The 16,733-nt window shown below is 46.9% G+C and overlaps 1 protein-coding gene across 6 annotated transcripts in view; it reads right to left on the minus strand.

The window, feature by feature from the left end:
• Positions 1–30: 30 nt before the first annotated feature.
• Positions 31–16,733, minus strand: part of CNTN4 (contactin 4) — a 336,631-nt gene continuing 319,928 nt past the window's right edge. For 5 of the 6 annotated variants that reach the window (XM_040593676.1, XM_040593679.1, XM_040593678.1 and 2 more), the window contains 10 exons: positions 13,840–14,015; positions 11,252–11,372; positions 8,544–8,702; positions 7,645–7,794; positions 6,487–6,557; positions 4,428–4,662; positions 3,788–3,903; positions 3,153–3,339; positions 2,508–2,620; positions 32–946 (listed from right to left, as the gene is read on the minus strand). In XM_040593676.1, coding sequence (XP_040449610.1) covers positions 602–946; positions 2,508–2,620; positions 3,153–3,339; positions 3,788–3,903; positions 4,428–4,662; positions 6,487–6,557; positions 7,645–7,794; positions 8,544–8,702; positions 11,252–11,372; positions 13,840–14,015 — 1,673 coding nt within the window. In that variant the 3' untranslated portion in view covers positions 32–601. Of the gene's footprint in view, positions 947–2,507; positions 2,621–3,152; positions 3,340–3,787; positions 3,904–4,427; positions 4,663–6,486; positions 6,558–7,644; positions 7,795–8,543; positions 8,703–11,251; positions 11,373–13,839; positions 14,016–16,733 lie in introns of all 6 variants that reach the window. The other variant, XM_040593681.1, reaches the window with a different exon arrangement.

Below are 16,733 nucleotides of genomic sequence, written 5' to 3' on the forward strand. Positions count from 1 at the left end.
AACTGGCATGTGTTCCTGCTCTCCTTCGCTCTCCTGTGTCTGCTGATTAAATTCCTCTGTATGGTTTATACAGCCACAGCGTACAACCATGGTGGAGATAATTCTGATCTCAGTCAGGGTTTTTTTACATTGCTGTAATTTTAATGCCATATTCCTGCATTGCAGAGACTCCTGATTTAATGCAGCTTATAAACTGTGGCATTATTAATGGAAGATGGGACATGGAGATTTTGCAAAAGCAATGTTGTGTAATAAAATACTCTCTTCTCTGTTTGTTCTTCTACACAGCCTCATTTCCCTAAATAAATATTTATGCATCCAATGCACAATGGAAAATGGCTATACAGTAGCCTTATATATTTAAAAGCCTCTGAACACTGCATTTTGTATTTTGTGAATAGTGAATTGCAGTGAAACAATATATTCAACATATATATACGAGTATGGAAGCAAGAGAGTGGAAAGTGTCTAGAAATCTTAAATACAAATATAGCTACTTATGACGGCGTTTCTTATGGTTTAACGTTGTCTCAGGATGAAATCAGAAATGTGGGCTGGAATGACTCCCAGTCCCGGGTAAGCCTGGGCTTCGGCTCCCTGCCTAGGACACAGCCAGCCCTGCAGCCTGCCTCTGCTCAGCCACCAGGGTCTGGTTTGTCCCCGTCCATAGGCGCAGGGGTGATGGGGGGAAGCAGGTCTGCCCCACCAGTGGGCGAGCAGCGGAGGGGCTGGGGATGCTGCCCCCCTGCCACGGACCCAGTTTTCTCCCATTCTTACTTGACATCTTTGGAATTCGGATTTGTTCACTGCTGCTGCCATCGCCCCCGTCACTGAACGGCTTTATCTCGATGATGTAGTCCTCATCGAACGGCAGGGAGAGCTCCACGGAGGTTTTGTTCGTTTCTATTACGGACGTGCTGCTCTGCCTGTTCCACCTGTACAAAACCTGCAGCGAAGGGGAGAGAGAAGAGGAGGCAGAAGCGGCAGAGATGTCCATTGCCCTAAGCGTGTCCTGATTTGCTGCTGCTCTTTTCCTGCCCCCGATGCTCAGGCACACGGTCTGGTCACAGCATGGCTATCTAGGCTTTGCTGGGGACCCACACCGGTGACACCAGTGCCCATGTGGGGAGGTGACATCGGGAAGAGGGTGAAGCTGACGCACAGCACCAAACACAGCACCGGTACCTGGTGGAGACCCTCGGTGAAATCTTTAGCTTGATCAAGCTAAAATAAATCCTGAGGCTTATTTATAGAGGTCAAAAGCTTCTTACCATGTTTCTTCAGGTAACTGAGTCGGGTTATTTGATGCAGTGCCACAAACTGCTTCCCAGAATAAATGGCTTTTTTGGATGACCTTCTAAGATCTGGGAATTTTACTAATTTAGATCATCAATTGTGACACAAAATGTAAGATTTCCAGGAAAAAAAAGAGGAAAAAAAGGCACTGTTTTGCTATAATTGAAGAAAGAAATCAATCTGGATATGCCATCCTAACAGTAAGTTAAAGGAGGACTTTTTAGAAACCCACTAGATGGAGTTTGTGTTTTCAGGGTGACAAGTCTCTCTCACCCTCTTTCAGCTGACTTCTTAATTTGCATTTCAAACCTAAAATATGTAGTGAAAAGTTGGCCCAAACTGCTGAGGTTCATCTGAGGTTTTGACTAAATACCCTGAGGAATTACTTGTTTTTGATAATCTGATACAGTGCACCAAAGAGAGTTAAAAGTTAGTGCAGAAATTCAGGAGAGCTGGCACAGGCTCGTAAAGCTGATGCCGCTGGCGTTCCAGATTGCGAACAAAACAAAAAGCGTGTCCAGGTTCTTCATTGTTCCTCGTTCCCTGGTGGGAAACATTTGCACAACTCAGCCCTCAAGGCAACGGCTGACAATTGCACACCAATGTCTTCTTTGGGCCAAATTAAACCCTCGTGTCAGGTGACAGAGCTGAATTCTTCCCAAGATTTCTCTCTAGTTAAATTATACCCTATTAAAACTGCTACTAATGAGCATTCTCTTTCTTTTCCTTTTGGCTTTGCTTTCTGAAGAAAATGGGAGCTATTAAAAAAGCATTTTATTTATCTGCAATTAAGAAGTCAACTACAGCCTTTGGAAGGTTTCCACCAAAGGCAGGAGAGCAGTCCTGAAGTGGGAGCCTGGGGGGAAGGAGCAGGTAGAAGGTCCACGGGACCCACACAGGTGCTCACAGGGGTGAGCATCGCCGGGGCAGGGGCAAGCATCGCTGGGGCGAAGGGCAAGCAGCTGGCAGAGCATGCTCACTGCAGAGGTACAGCCTGTGTTTCTGGAGGAATGCTCCAGTTTTAACCTGGGAAGCCAAGCAAGTACCCTGAAAATCGCCTCTCCTGGTCTTACTGGACACTGGATTCATGGAAATGTTCCCTATAGCCCAAGAGCAGCCCCCGGCGACAGCGGAAGCTCAGTGAGGATGACGCAGGGCCAGGGTGGTGCAGGACAGTGCGGTCCCGCTGCCAGGGCTGGCAAAGTACTCACTTTGTAGCCTCTCACTTCGGATTCGTTGTCCAGCGCTTTCACTTGGTCCCAGTTCAGTATGATCTTGGAGTCGGATGAATTCCAGATGATGTTCCCGGGGGGCTGACTTGGTGCTAGACCAAAATACACACAGCACTGTGTTACTAAGGAGCACCGTGCCCCAGGTGGATCCCTCCCAGTACCGATGAGGCTTCTCCCACCATAGCCGAGTGTGCCCAGAGTCCTATCGCTCCAGAAAGCTAATGAGCTGTTTCACTGATCTGTGTCCTCAAGGTCACAGGAGGCGTGACACACACAGTGCTCTAAATGAAAAAAGGATTCAGTCAGTTGCTCAACATGCCTGAGACCAGAAGAAAAAAGCCCTCTTGAACGATGAGATAAATATTTAATTTTCTTCACAGCTGTGATTTCAGTTTTGCATGCTCTGCTTACTTAACACAGGGAAGAGCCTTACACAAAAAAAAACCCAAAAACCCCCCAAAACCACAAACAAAAACCAAAAAAAACCCTTGGTAAGTCTTCTGCACAAAAACCTGGCAAAGAGTCTGACAGCTCCTTCAGACTCCAGAAAATCTGAAAATGAGAGAGGGGAGCACTGACAGACACCCTCCCAGGCAAGAGCCCCCCGTCCTCACAAACACTCACGTGGCTTTTTGGTTGTGACGTTGACGGCGGCGCTGGAGGGGCCGGTCCCAGCCGTGTTGTACGCCCTGACTGCCAAGTGATACAGCGCGTTGCCTCTCAGGTTGCTGACTTTTGTAGATGTTGTGTTGCCAACCGTCCGAATCCTTTTTGCATTTTCTTCCTTTTCGTCATGTCTCCAACACCTGACCTGAGAAGCAGAGCAGGCACATGTCCCCTCCACCCGTGGGCTGGCTGCACTAGCTGTGTCCCGCGCTAACTCTGGCGCTTCTGCCCAAAGTGCAGGTGCCACTAGGACAGATCCTGCACCCTGCTGCAACCGCTTCTTGTTCCTTGCTGGAAAGCAGCCTGGCTGCAGCGCTCCCTCCCCAGACCTCCGACCATGGAGGCACGTTCATGGAGGTCTGCCCCCAGCAAGCTCTGCACTCCATTTACCGCCAGGTGACACTCAGGAAGGTGTGTAATTGTTTACTGTGCAAGAGAAATCTCTGCATACTGAAGAGCCAAAAGGAAGCAAACAGGCCAGAGGAACCCACCCGCCCCACGGCAGGCAGGAGCAGCACCGCAACAACTGCCCAGGATGTATCTCCACATCTCAGGGCTTAGTGCTGAAAGGACGCTGCGTTGTGTTTCCATACCTCGTATCCCTGTATTCTTCCTTTGTGCTGGTTCTCCCAAGGGGGAGCCCAAGAAACTTCAATGTCTGAGGCAGAAAGGCTTCTGGCCAAAACAGTGGTTGGGGCTCTCGTCGGCTCTGGGTAGAGGAGTTAGAAATAAAATTAAGTTTTCAATGTTACGTTCAATTAGTCCCAAAGTTCAAGGGTTTACTTTCGTCATTGCATGAGAAAAGATGCATGTGACCAAAACAAACTTCTGCATTTCAAAATGATGGCCTGTCAGCCTGTGCCAGACAGCACTGCTCCTCCACCTAAGAAATAATAAGATGTCATTACTAAACTCAGCCCAGGATACCATGTACTGTAATTAGGACAAGAGGGAACATTTTCTAATCAGTGGACATTAATTCATACTAAATCTCAGTGGAATTCTTTCCAGATTACATATTACTTTTCCATTAATATCAAAAGATTTCATTACGATTAATGTTATTTTAATGACTATGAAAAGAATTAATCATGGCTCGCCATTTATTATAAATCAGAGCAAGGATTAGGTATGAAAGGATATGTCAAGGTGGATACTAAACCCTGGCAGACCCGGTCAAGCCCCCCGTGTTGGGTGGCGGGGAGGAGGGATGAGCGGTGGGGTGGGCTCTACCTTCCTCTGCCGAGTAGACGACGGTCACGGGGCTGAAGGACCCTTCGCCCTTGTTGTTGTACACCCCGACTTTAACTTCATAGGGGGAGAAGGGCGGCAAGGTCTCGTTGCGGAAGACGTATCTGGCGGCGTCCGGGGAGGCCACGACGGTCTGCATCCAGCTGACGGTGCCGAAGGGGCGGAAGGCCACCACGTACCCAAAGCCACCTCCGTTCTGCAGCTCCTCGGGCACTGTCTGTGGGCAGGCAGAGCACAGGAGAAACAGCACGTTCAGCAATGGCACGTGTTTATCTCCCCATCTGCATGCCAGGATTGCCTGTTCGTCTCTAAAGCTACTGCCCTAAACAGAGCATCAGAGACGGGAGGTGGCTGGAGTCCTGCTTCGCACCCAGCCTGAGCTCATCCCATCCCACCTGTGCTGGAGACCTGTGGCTCTGCGAGCTCCCTGCAGTCAGGGGGGAAGCAGCACCTCCAGAAGTCACTTTGCCGAAGACTAAATGCACCTTCGTAGCTGCCCACCTTCCTTCACGGACTAGATGGAGCCTCCAGTAATGATGTGAGTAATTTTTGGCACTGCAGTGACTAAGAGTCTGAGGTTTGTTGGGGTGAACCAAGTCACAGCTCCTGCTTTCCCAGTGCAGATGCTCTCACACCTTTGGGATTGCATGCAAAGCCCTGAAAAACATACCCTGGCAATATGGTGGGGCTGGTGGTCCCTTGCTGGCCACAGTGACCCAGACCAGGTCAGACAACTACCCACATCCCACGTGACATGACCTGTTAGAGACCATGATGGCAGGGACTGACTTGTCACAAACATGATGGAGAAGGGCAGGTCAGAGCCAGGTAACAGCTAGAAGAAGCAACCTGTCACCTCCTGGTCACATCTGAACACACTGACACTTCCTACCCTCAGGCTTGCAGTCCCCTGAAAAGGTGCTTCAAAGCCCAAAGCTTCAATGTGTTAAAGTAATCTGTAACTGTGGGCCATGCTCCCACAGATGTCCATGGCAATTATGCACGTGCAGGGGTTATTTTTGGCGACTGCTTCTTACTCTGTATCATAAGGCTCAAAACATACACCAGACCATAAAGAAAAGACCTCTTGACATTTAAAACAGTAAACCGACTGTTCCATCAAAATACAAATCACATTTTGTGCAAATTACGACACAAATCAAAGGCTGATATTCTTGCCATGTGTGTTTTTGAAACATATTGCGGTATCTTTAGGAGACATAGTGTAGCTAATTAGTCCAATGGAGGAAGAAATTTAGCACACTGAGTTGTGTGGTAAGGACAAATCTCCATTTATAGTTTTTTAATAACCTTAAAAATATCTCTGGCGATTCATTCTGCCAGCCTGGTCAGAAATAGTGCTAAGTGGAAGTGTTAGCATGTCTAGTGAAGTTCATTATTAGGAAAAATATGCCAGCTGCATCGCATCATAACATGAAAATATGAGCAGACAAATGACTAAAGTTCTAACCCTGACTGCTTTAAGAAATATTAAACGTTCTTCATCTCTGTATCTCCTCTTGCTGGCTTTCATTAGCAGCAACAAAAGCCAACGTGCAATGCGTTGTGCTAACTCTTAACTATTTGCTGCTGTATATCCCAGTGCAGGGATGAGGGATGAGGCTTGGGAGCCAGCCACAACAATTCCCAGCCAGGTCAGGACGTGCTGAGCCTGGCTTCACAAACACTTTTTTATCCCTCAGGTGGTTTCTGCTCATCCATGCTTTGCCATCTGTGCATGGAGGGGCGGTGAGGCGGGGGGAGCCGAGCTCGTGCCGGAGCAGCGATGCATAGCCTGTTCCCCCGGCCCCCTGCACAACGCTGCTCTGCTGCCTTCCTGGCTCAGCACCCTGGGGGGGGGGGGTGGGGGGGGGATGTGCCTCAGCTCCATTTTAAAAGCTGGGCTATTTTCATCACACAATCTCGGCTTTTTTACTGCAAACCATTTGAAAACTACGGAAGCTTCGCTGGGGTCTGGGGTGAAAGGCTGCACCTAGGTCACAACCGTATGAATGTTCCTCTTGGTTTGGGCTCCACTTACCTCCCAAGTAATGACCAGCTCAGACTTGCTCCCTCCACCCCCACTGACGTTAGCCGGGGTCACTTCAGGAACTGCAATAAAAACATGTGGAAGGTGTATGTGGCCACTGAAACCAGAAAAGCGCATCGACATGGAACAGACCTATGCAGCAACAGGGCTCTGCCAGCCTTCCCCTGCTGGGTACCCGAAATGCTATTAGGGAATGTCTAATTTGCCATGGCAAACAGTACATTAAAAGTATGTCAATAATAGCATATTAAAAGCACGTCGATTAACTTGTGTATTCAGTCACTAATTGTTTAGTTTAAACATTTATCTTCCACAAAAAAAGGACTTTTATTTATATTCCTATTTCATATTCTGTTCCGTTACAGGCTAAAACTGAAGAGAGGAGCCACCTACCAGGGCTTTCCCATGCCCGAGGTACGTCACCCTGCAGCCACCACAAAGACCTACGCCTTGCCAGACACCCCTCTGCCAGAGCCAAGGACAGGGATAGCACCAAGGAGCAGAAAGCTCTCCCTAAAGCAGTGCCTGCGGCATCTGAAGACACAGCGTGGTTCTAGGAGACAGTGGTGTGTTTGGGAGAGGGTTCCAGGAGGCAGACCTTCACTAAACCCATGAAATCATCCAACACACAGGGCAGCCCCGGGTGGATGCTCCAACACTGATGGCCCAGCAACATGGTGTCTAAGTTACTCCAAGAACCACAGAAGCCTCCAGCATCAAGGGACTGTGGACTCTCCAGCTGTGAAGCTCAGACTCCTGCTCTCAGCGGTCTGTAGTCTGCACCTCAGCTTCCATCACGTCAATCACGGGAAAACAGAGGGACTGCTAGAGTTCACCTCTCTCATCAATGGACACTGGGGCAGCATTTTCCGAAAAACTTGCCCAAATATTGTTTTTTGGAAAATCTTTACTTTCTTCAAGGAAAGGGCGTGAAGTCTTCCTATACTGCAGGAGTCATGGAGCGAGCAAAAGAGCCCACCAGGAGCTCCACACCTTCCCCTGCCTGTTCAGTGCACAGAACGCGTACCACGAGGGAGGAGAGCAATGGGCACAGAAAACGCTCCTCAGCTTCCTCCAGTGCAACGCATCCCCTAGCGCGGGCGAGCGGTTATTCCACAAGATTTAACTCAGCTGCCCACCGCTACTTACGAGCTTCTTCAGTTCTCCTCTTCTCTGAAGGTCTGCTGGGTTCTCCAATCCCAATCATGTTGGCAGCCACTACTCGAAATTCATACTCGACCCACGGGTTCAGACCCACCACTGTCGCTGTGAATGTCCTGCCGTCGATGATTTCTGGAACTAGGAGGCAGCCACACGTCAGGAATGCAGCGAAACCCACTAAAAGCACTACAGACTGCTGAGAAAAGGTCACAGATATCCCATACCCTGAAAAGTGAGGGATTTACGAAAATAAAAAGTGGGTGAAGTTGATAAACCTTTTCTCCTTTTTCTAACATTTGGTGAACTGCAAAGAAATAAAAGAGGTCGTGTTAAGACTGTTTATAGCACAGGAATTCCTGCTATTGAAGAGTTTCTTGCAAATCATCACTTTTTGGAAACAAAAGTGTCAAGACAACAGGTGTAAAGGGTTTTTATTTTCCTCTTTTTAAAACACGATGTTCCCTCTATTTAATAGTTACTGGAACAAAATTAACCTCTGATGAAATGAGCAATTATATTCATGGGACTTTTTCCTCCATCAGGAAAATAATTCTACTTAAAGATAGGCCAGATGCCATGGTCTGTCCCTGAGGGATGTCTTTATAGACCACAGTTACTGTTGTATATCTCCAGTGTGGCAACAAAAGATAGGAATTCATCCTGTTCTCCCTTAAACATTCATGAGAAAAATGGATGAGTAATGGCACTGACTGCACCCTAAATCTCTGGGTTGCCAAACTTGAAACTAGTTATTAAGAGCAGCGTTCTGCAGCCAGGGAAATTACTTTTCACTTCAGGGTGCAGAGCTGCTCCGCTCGGCCCATGTGTGGTCCCGATGGATGCGTTTTCCATCGGTGGAGCTCTACGGGGGCCAGGCAACGACCTACCTGTGCTCACCGCCTGCCATCCCACCGAGAAGGGGGTCCTGGCTTGTACGACATACATTGTGATAGGGCTGTGGTTGTCTGCTCCTGGCCTCCAGGACAGCTGAGCGGTGGTGTCGGTGACTTCATCTATCGTCACAGCTTCTGGGGGACCTGGGGGACCTGTTGGAAGAATTACAGGAGAGGGGTGCTTGAGGCTTCGCAGTGACTCCAAGAAGGAGCACTCTGGCCTTCTTCCCTTACTCCAGACGGAGGTAACTGAGTCCCTGCAGGGCAGTTAAGTGCAGCCAGCTGTGGTTTAGCAGCTCCCATTGCCTAGATGAGACTGGGAGGCACGGGGGAGGCACACAAACCCAGAGCTCAGCAGCTACACCCGCAGCCCCCAGGTCCCTCCGTGGGAGCAGCAGCGCCGAGCTCCCTGGCACACCGAGCCCCCCGGCACGCCGAGTCCCCCAACGGAGCCAGGCACTCGCTGCAGCACACGGGACCAGCTCTGCCATCGCACACCTCCTGCTTTAGGACTGCCCTGTGTACCAGTACGATTTCTGGCTACGGCCTGGATGCACTCGGAGGCTGGAGAAGAACTAAGGACCTGCCTGTAATTAGCATCATGTCCCAGTAGGGACCGGTATTTTCTGCTTCGCTACTGGGTCCTTCTTAAGCAGAAAAGCACTGTAGGACACACTGGGGAGAGCGCGGACCTCTCTCCTGTAGCATATGGCCACTGCTACCAGCAGTGCCACCTAAGGTGACGTCTCTCCCCAAAAGCACCATCTCAAGCAAACTCTCCCCTTGCAACACCGTGGACTAAAATTATTTCCATCTTCTCTCTGGACATGTTTAAATATCTTACATACCCTGAAACCTTCCAACACCCTGTCTTGCAAATGAAAGTTTCAGCAGGTCTAGCCAGATTTAATTTCTCAGAAATTAAAACTGTAAATTGTTTTGCTGGGGGGAATAGCCACCAATGCAGTCTCACAGAGCAGTCAGCTCCTCTGGTCCCTCACTGCAAGTTACGCCAGAGAAATGAAAATTTATTGTATCCTTCACAAATTACTCCTACTGCTTGGCAGAGGGTGAAAACGGCTGTTTTCACTTCGTGTCTTGGCATAACCATGGTTATTCCCAACATTTCACAATATACTTCTTCGCAGGGTGCGGGCTACAGTAGGGCAAGAGAGGGAAAAATTATCAATTACTGATGTTCCGAGTATTTCAGGGCTGCTGACAGGCACGTGCTTCAGTTCCGACAGCGTGAAGAAATCCCATCCTGAACAAGTCGGCTGATCTGTGTGTACTGGCACCAGGGGTAGCTTCTGTATGCTCTTGTTTGCTGTTCCCTTACATAAATAGTTGATTTTTATTCTAGTATCTAATCTCTTATTATTATGACATAACTTGAATATTTTAAAAACTTCTAAAGATTATTTTGAAGGCTCCATTTATGCACCAACTGTTCACCTTCCCCTCCAGTCTCGCAGCCCAGGGTATTTCCCAGTTTTCATGCTGTTGGTGAGATGGTACAGCACAAGTCTCTGCATGGCTGTGGGACCACTGGCCTGGATGGAGATGTCCCTGTTGATGTTTTTAGGGAGCAACAAGATCTGTATTTTTTACCATCATCAAGGGTCACTTGTGAGAAATTATTGTTCCTGCTGTTTGTTTACAGAGCCAGCACTAAGGAAATTGCCTAACCGAGGTGCCCATCAGCAGGCTGTTTTGAAATGCTTGTGCAAAAGGAAAAAAAAACCCACCACATTAATTTGAAATCCTGCTGCAGCAAAAACCCGAGAGCCAGAGCAATGGGAAGCAACCTTTAGGCGGGGAGAGCAGCGGCTCGGGGGCCCAGCCCTTTACGTGGCACATGGCTAAGGATACCTGTGCTCACACCCCTCCGGGGGAGACATGGTGAAAAGTGTCACGATATTATATGGATAAGAGAAATGGCCAGCTAGAGACAAGGGCACATTTACTTAGTGGAAGTTCAGGGCTAATCTTGCACATTTTGCTCTGGTGCAGCTTTGATAAGAGGGAATTGCTTCTTTTTCACACTCTCCTCCTCTCACTGCATTGCCCGAGAACTCCTGTTACACAGCAAATGCACAAACTATGATTTTGTTGGGCTCTATGAGGACTGAGGGCAGCAGCTACAGAGCAGCACCATCACTTGCTTTCCTCAAAGCTAACAAGCAGGAGAATACATATCGTATTAATTGTAAGGATCCACACTCAGGTTAACTAATTGCATCTCTGTTAAAAGTGATACTTACAGATCACCTGTGTACAGTAATGAACAGATCTCGGAATATCAGTGAAGTTACTAAATCACTTTTATTCTAGAAAAGGAACAATATTGCCTGGTGAATAAGCTCGATACTTTTTCTGCTGCGCTGTTCATCAAATAAATGAGCTCAGTTGGTGCAAGCTTTGCATTCAGGATACGAACATGTTCTAGTGTGTTTATCTGTGCCGTGTGTCTGTTGTATGAGTACGTATATATGAAAGAATCTCGATGTGCACTGTTTGAATACCTACTGTGAACCCCAGCATGTACTTAGAGCTTATTTCTTAGATTAATTACAAGATGCTGGGATTTCACTGAATGTCTCTGAGCCCAGGAACTGTCTTACCAGCAGCAGCAGACAGGAGGGGGGGCGGGGGGGGGAAGCAAGCATTTTACAAGAGCAACAGTAACAAAATTCAAATACCTCTTACAATCAGGTCTGCAGCAGCTGATAGCTTGTCCACACTTGTTTGCACCATGCAGACGTATTTCCCAGCATGCTTCAGCTGGATGCTTCTGATCATCAAATCACCAGCTGAATCCTGCTGATAAAGTAGGGAAAAGTGGTTACAATTACTTTCTAATGAGCGCTAAACATCATTATCACATGAAGGACACTGTGACTAATGGATTTACTTTACACTGGCTGATGAAAACATTAGTAATGCAAGCCGTGGCCTATTAAAATTATGTGAGTCTGCCTTGAAGGTAAGAGCGGGAGTGTTTCTAAAATTATGGCTCCTACAAGGGGCAAGGGAGCCCGGTTTAGTCTGCTAAGCAATTTCCCCATTAAAGCAACGTGACAAAGCTTATGTAGGGCAGGTTCGCTCCGATTCCTCCTCCCTCTCTCTCTGGCCACCCAGTTTATCACCTCTCTGGTATTCAGGTGCCCAAGTTGTGTCTACATCTACTTCATAAATGAAAACCAGCCCCAAATTATGAGACATCTGCAATAGTTTCACAGCTTTGTATTACAGCCAGCATTTTGATTGCCCGGCGGTTTTGTGCTAAAGATCATGAGAACAGCACTCTCCCAGGAAATCTTGCATCACCTAACAGGCGTAATTTGTTTTCCAAATGCCAAGTGCAAGTCTGATTAACTGTTGAATAGAACTAATTAGGTTTCTGTACGTATAGGAAGCTGAAAACTAAATTTTTCTCCAGACACAAAGCATTCAATGCATTAGAAATCTCAGGGTAACCTTATTATTGTGACTTCCTGACTGAAGAATATTAATAAAGTTTGTAATTGTAGCTCTGCACGCCAATCCAGGCGCAGTTGCCGGGACGACCTGTTGGGCTGCTGTGTGCCCCAGGCATCAATCTTCCAGTGCATCTTTTAATGACTTTTTTTTTTAGGGATAACAGCAAAGCTTGTAAATTGTATTTCCTTTTCCTTTCAGCATTAAATTTCACTCCTGACAGAAGTAAAGAGGGACTGCCAGGCTGCCTGAAACCCAGCGGAGCACGTGCCTCTGTAAAAACTCCCTTGGAGCATCACGCAAAAGCCTTGCAAGTTTTCTACCTCTGCTGAAAAATTGTTGCATTGCTTTCCTTATTTTTCTTGCTAGCTTCACCCAAGAAAAGCGGGAAAAAAAATCATCAGGAGGGATAAGAAAACATTTTAAAATTGCAGGTAAGTTAGAAGTTAAACTCCTCAAGTCCTGCCTAATAACACCACAGGCTAAATTAGGTGAAATCTGAATTGCGAAGGAAAATATTAAGGTTACAAAGGAAAACAAACGTTCTACTCAACTTCCACATAACCTGTGAAATCGCTGCTCCTCTTTTAGAAAAAAAATATTTGGAAATCATTTTTAGCCAGAGGAATGGTGTGAGAAGCTGAGGCAGGTCTGGCAGCCGTGCTACTTCCTTGTGTGAACCCCCTTTCTAACAGTGTCCTGAGGTACCTCCTGTACCTACCGACCCTCTCTGATTCCCCAAATTCATGCCACAGCATCTCCAGGGAATCTAAAACTACCAGATCAGCTGAAACAACCTGCCCTTTACAAGTGAGGTAAAAGCAGAGAAAACCAAGCAGGGAAGGAGCGTCGTGGGCACCTTCCCTGGCTGTGGGCTGGCCGGTCCTAAACCTTCCTGGAGAGCCAGAAAACGGCAAATGACCCAAGCTGACTTTCTCCTCTCCTAATGAAGAAAGCAATTCCTACCTTCATGGCCTTTTCTTCCCTGTACCTGCCACTTGATCATGGTCTGGAGCAACAGTGGCAGCCAGGGCTGTATTTAATGGGCAGCTGACCCATCGTCACACCTGACTCTCCTCCCAGCTATCGGATTCCCATGCACATGATCTTGTCAACCTTCCAATCCAACAATTCTCCTCACATTGCGAAAGTTTGCACTGCCAGTGTGTGCTGACTGGGTCTCCCATAAACAACCAACCAACTCAAAGCCACCAACGTGACATTGCCAGGAAATGTGCACAGGTAACACTGGAAGGAAATGTCATCTCTGACGGTCGGTGCTGTTTGTAATGCTACGCAGGTTATTTTGCGTAGAGGAAAAATACTTGTTCCAATCATGGGATCACAAGAGACAGATAAACACACCTGCAAAAACTGCCTGAAGAACTCTGAGGACATCCTCTGATTTCCTGCTATTTTCTGTATAGACACAAACTTCTATAATAGTATTTTACATTTCTTTTACTATTACAGCCAGAGAAAAACTATTATGGACATCTTCCTTGAATGGGAAGGCAGTTCCTTTGCAATGAGAAAACATATTATAGGTTCCCTGACATACATCCCATCCTGCTGCCATGTGAACGCATGGTTCATGGGAGCAGGTTTAAGTCATGTCACTAAGAAATCATAACAATTCTACACCAACTATAATGAAGTAGTACACTGGCAACGTTCGTCTTAGCCTGTAAGACACAAGATAACATCTCCTGCTATTAACTTAGCCAAGTCCATTCCTTCTATTAGTAGCCCTTTTATTTATTACCTACTTTTATTAATGTGAGGAGATTGCTTTAGTATTAATACTTACCCCTCCAACTCTTTCAAAGTGATCCCCATCTTTTTCAAAGTCTATCAGGTGTCCATTAAATGACCAGGTAAACATGATATCTAGCGAGTGATCATGAGATACCTGACAAGGCAAGACAATGCTTTCTCCAACGGTGACATCCATGCTGAAGGGTGACACCATAACCCGGGTTGGATCTACAAACAGCAAAGAAAACAAGGTGGGGGGGGGGGCATTAATCCTGTTCTCCTGAGAAATGGAGGCTTGTAGAGATGAAAAATATCCTAAGCAGTCTACCACAACTGCAGAATTGCCACCAGAATTAAAAAATGTGCAGTGGTCACTTTGGAAGATCCTCAATGCAACTAGTGATCTATCACACCTTTGATTTTATCCTCTAATACCTTTCTCCATTTGTTGGATTGAAAGGTATTAATAAACACTCCAGAACCCTCTTCTAGCCGCCATCCTGAAGAACAAGGAGAAAAGAAAAGGCTGGAAAAAGAGTGCAGCTTGGTTAAAAAGCTTTGTGATCAGAGATTGTTTTATTTGAATCTTTATACTTCAAAGATTTGTTTCACAGTCATACGTTGCTCACCATGGCTATCAAAACCCCTATTTTGTTGTTCTTAAATTCAATGCTGCCTTAAGAAAACTCAATGCAAAATCTCCAAACCTGGAACAAGGAAGGTTATATTAAAAACATGAGTGATATCTGCTCGGACCTGGAAAGGGAGAGATTAGATTAACGTTATTGTTGTACGTTTATTGAAAACTCGGTGCTTGTTCAGAACACTGGCCACGTTCTCCATCTGACGGATGGTTTTACACTGTGAACGCAGGTAGTTTTCTCCATGTGAGGAGGGCCCCTGCAAAGACTAAACACCAACGGTGAGTGACGCCAACCCAACCCGTGAGCCCACGGAAGCCACAGCTCTGCCCCCCCGCGCCAGGCCCTGTGGTAGCGCCTGCGATCAGCGTGCTCCCGCCTGCAGTCACGCTGCTCCCGGTGCGCAGCCCATCCCGGTCGGTTTGGAGGTCAGCCTGACGCGCTTTTTAGGACCTCTGTGGTCTTACAGGAGATGTCACTGGCCTGCTGAACAAGAACCGAGCAAGTATTTTGGGGAGGTGAAGCAGAGCCAGGTGAGAAAGGACACTGTCCTAAACACGATGCTTCCAAAGGGAGGACCCCCAGCGGGGCGGGTATCGGTGAGGTACCACGCTCTGTCTGTTCACTACGGGCAGTGGCACGTACCAGCCTCATCTTGGGCTTCAGAACTAATCCCTTATTCATGGCTGGAGTTCACACGGATCCTTTACCACTGGTTCAATTGTCTATTTTTCACTTTAGTCGTGTAGTATGAGCAAAATGGTGGCACAGGAAGATGAGCCATGACACATTATGCAGACTTCAGCTCCTCTTCTGTGCCCGTGAATTCCCTCTGCCTCTGAAGTTAACATTTGTCTTTCATTTCTGTTGACAAAAACGTAGCATTTTTTTTCTACAGGGCCTCAGAGGAAATGAAAAGGAGAAAAAGTATTGCTTAACAATGAGACCAAAAGTCTGAGAATTGTATACAGATAGATATTTTTGCTTATTCCAAAAGTCTATTCTGCACAGCTGTCATGCTAAAATACTACAAACGTTATTCATTCTCTGGTATATGAAACCAAAATCTTAACTACTTCTTCCAAAGACTATTGGCTGACTGCTTAATTCTCTGCTAAAGTAATAAGGATACAGCAACAAGGATATGCACGGGGCAGAACTACTCACCAAAACTCAGGGGATGCAAAGCTGTTCCTGGGTTTTCAAAGACTCACCAGAAGTGTACAGGAGGCGGTGAAAAAGATTTAATCACTGTCTATATAGGCTTCAGCTCAAGTCCTCAGGGACATGGCTGTATTACCTTGGACAAATTGAATTCATCTATATTTTGGTTTCACTTCTAACAAAATAGAGTAACTCTTAGCAGAAACACAGTGGGTGTTATGAGGCTTAACTATTAATACAAGTAAAGCATTTGAAATTTCTCAGGTATAAGCAGTTTAAGCGCACATTACTAAAATAATGTTTAATTATTGTCTAGACCTATGACATTGTTCTTGTGTAACTGATGTATCATAATTTTACAGTCACTTGGGATTACTACTACTGAGGCATAAGAAGACCCGGAGCATCCCAAGCTCAGGATGCTCCAGAAATGCCCATACCTGCACTAGGGCTCAGGCACAGAATCACTTACTGAAATTCCTTTCAGCATCAGAAGTTCATCCTCTGCCTTGTTCAAAGCCTGTATGAAATATTTATGAAGGACTTGACTCTGAGATGAAACGGGTGCCTCCCACAAAGCCCTGAGCTCTCCTACACGAGTCCCACAATGATCCGTGTAAGCTGTGGTCCTTAACAAGTGTCAGCACTGAGGTTTTGCTGTAGCTAACCCTCGCCTCTACAGCGCTTTCTGCAAGAGGCGAGAAGTCCGCACCATAAACCTGATTCTTCCTGCTGCAATGCATGCAGTTTATAAACATATAAAGAATGAAACACGGGTGTTTGCTAAAGACCTGCTTTCTGGAGCAGCTTAACACAGCTCCTGTGGATGCTGTAGGAACTGCAAGTGCCCGGTGCCTTTGCAAATCAGGCCCCTGGGTTTCAATCCAGTCATGTCAAGAAGCATCGCCATCTCCTAGCGGGATGTACCAGGTTATGGGAACGGCTGCTGCAGCCTAGTGACAAATGATGCGCGGGGAGGGCTCTGACCCAAGCCACGCTCAGCAGGAGTGCGAGCCCCAGCAATGCACTTTACAAATCACCCCAAGGAGAATGCTTACCCATCTCTTCTCAAGGACTGGGAAAGCTGAAAAACAAAAACATCCCCTCCCCCCGCTTTAATAACCCCAGCAGAGCAGCAAAT

This window comes from Falco naumanni, chromosome 4 (genome assembly GCF_017639655.2).
Source record: "Falco naumanni isolate bFalNau1 chromosome 4, bFalNau1.pat, whole genome shotgun sequence".
Taxonomy (NCBI): Eukaryota; Metazoa; Chordata; class Aves; order Falconiformes; family Falconidae; genus Falco; species Falco naumanni.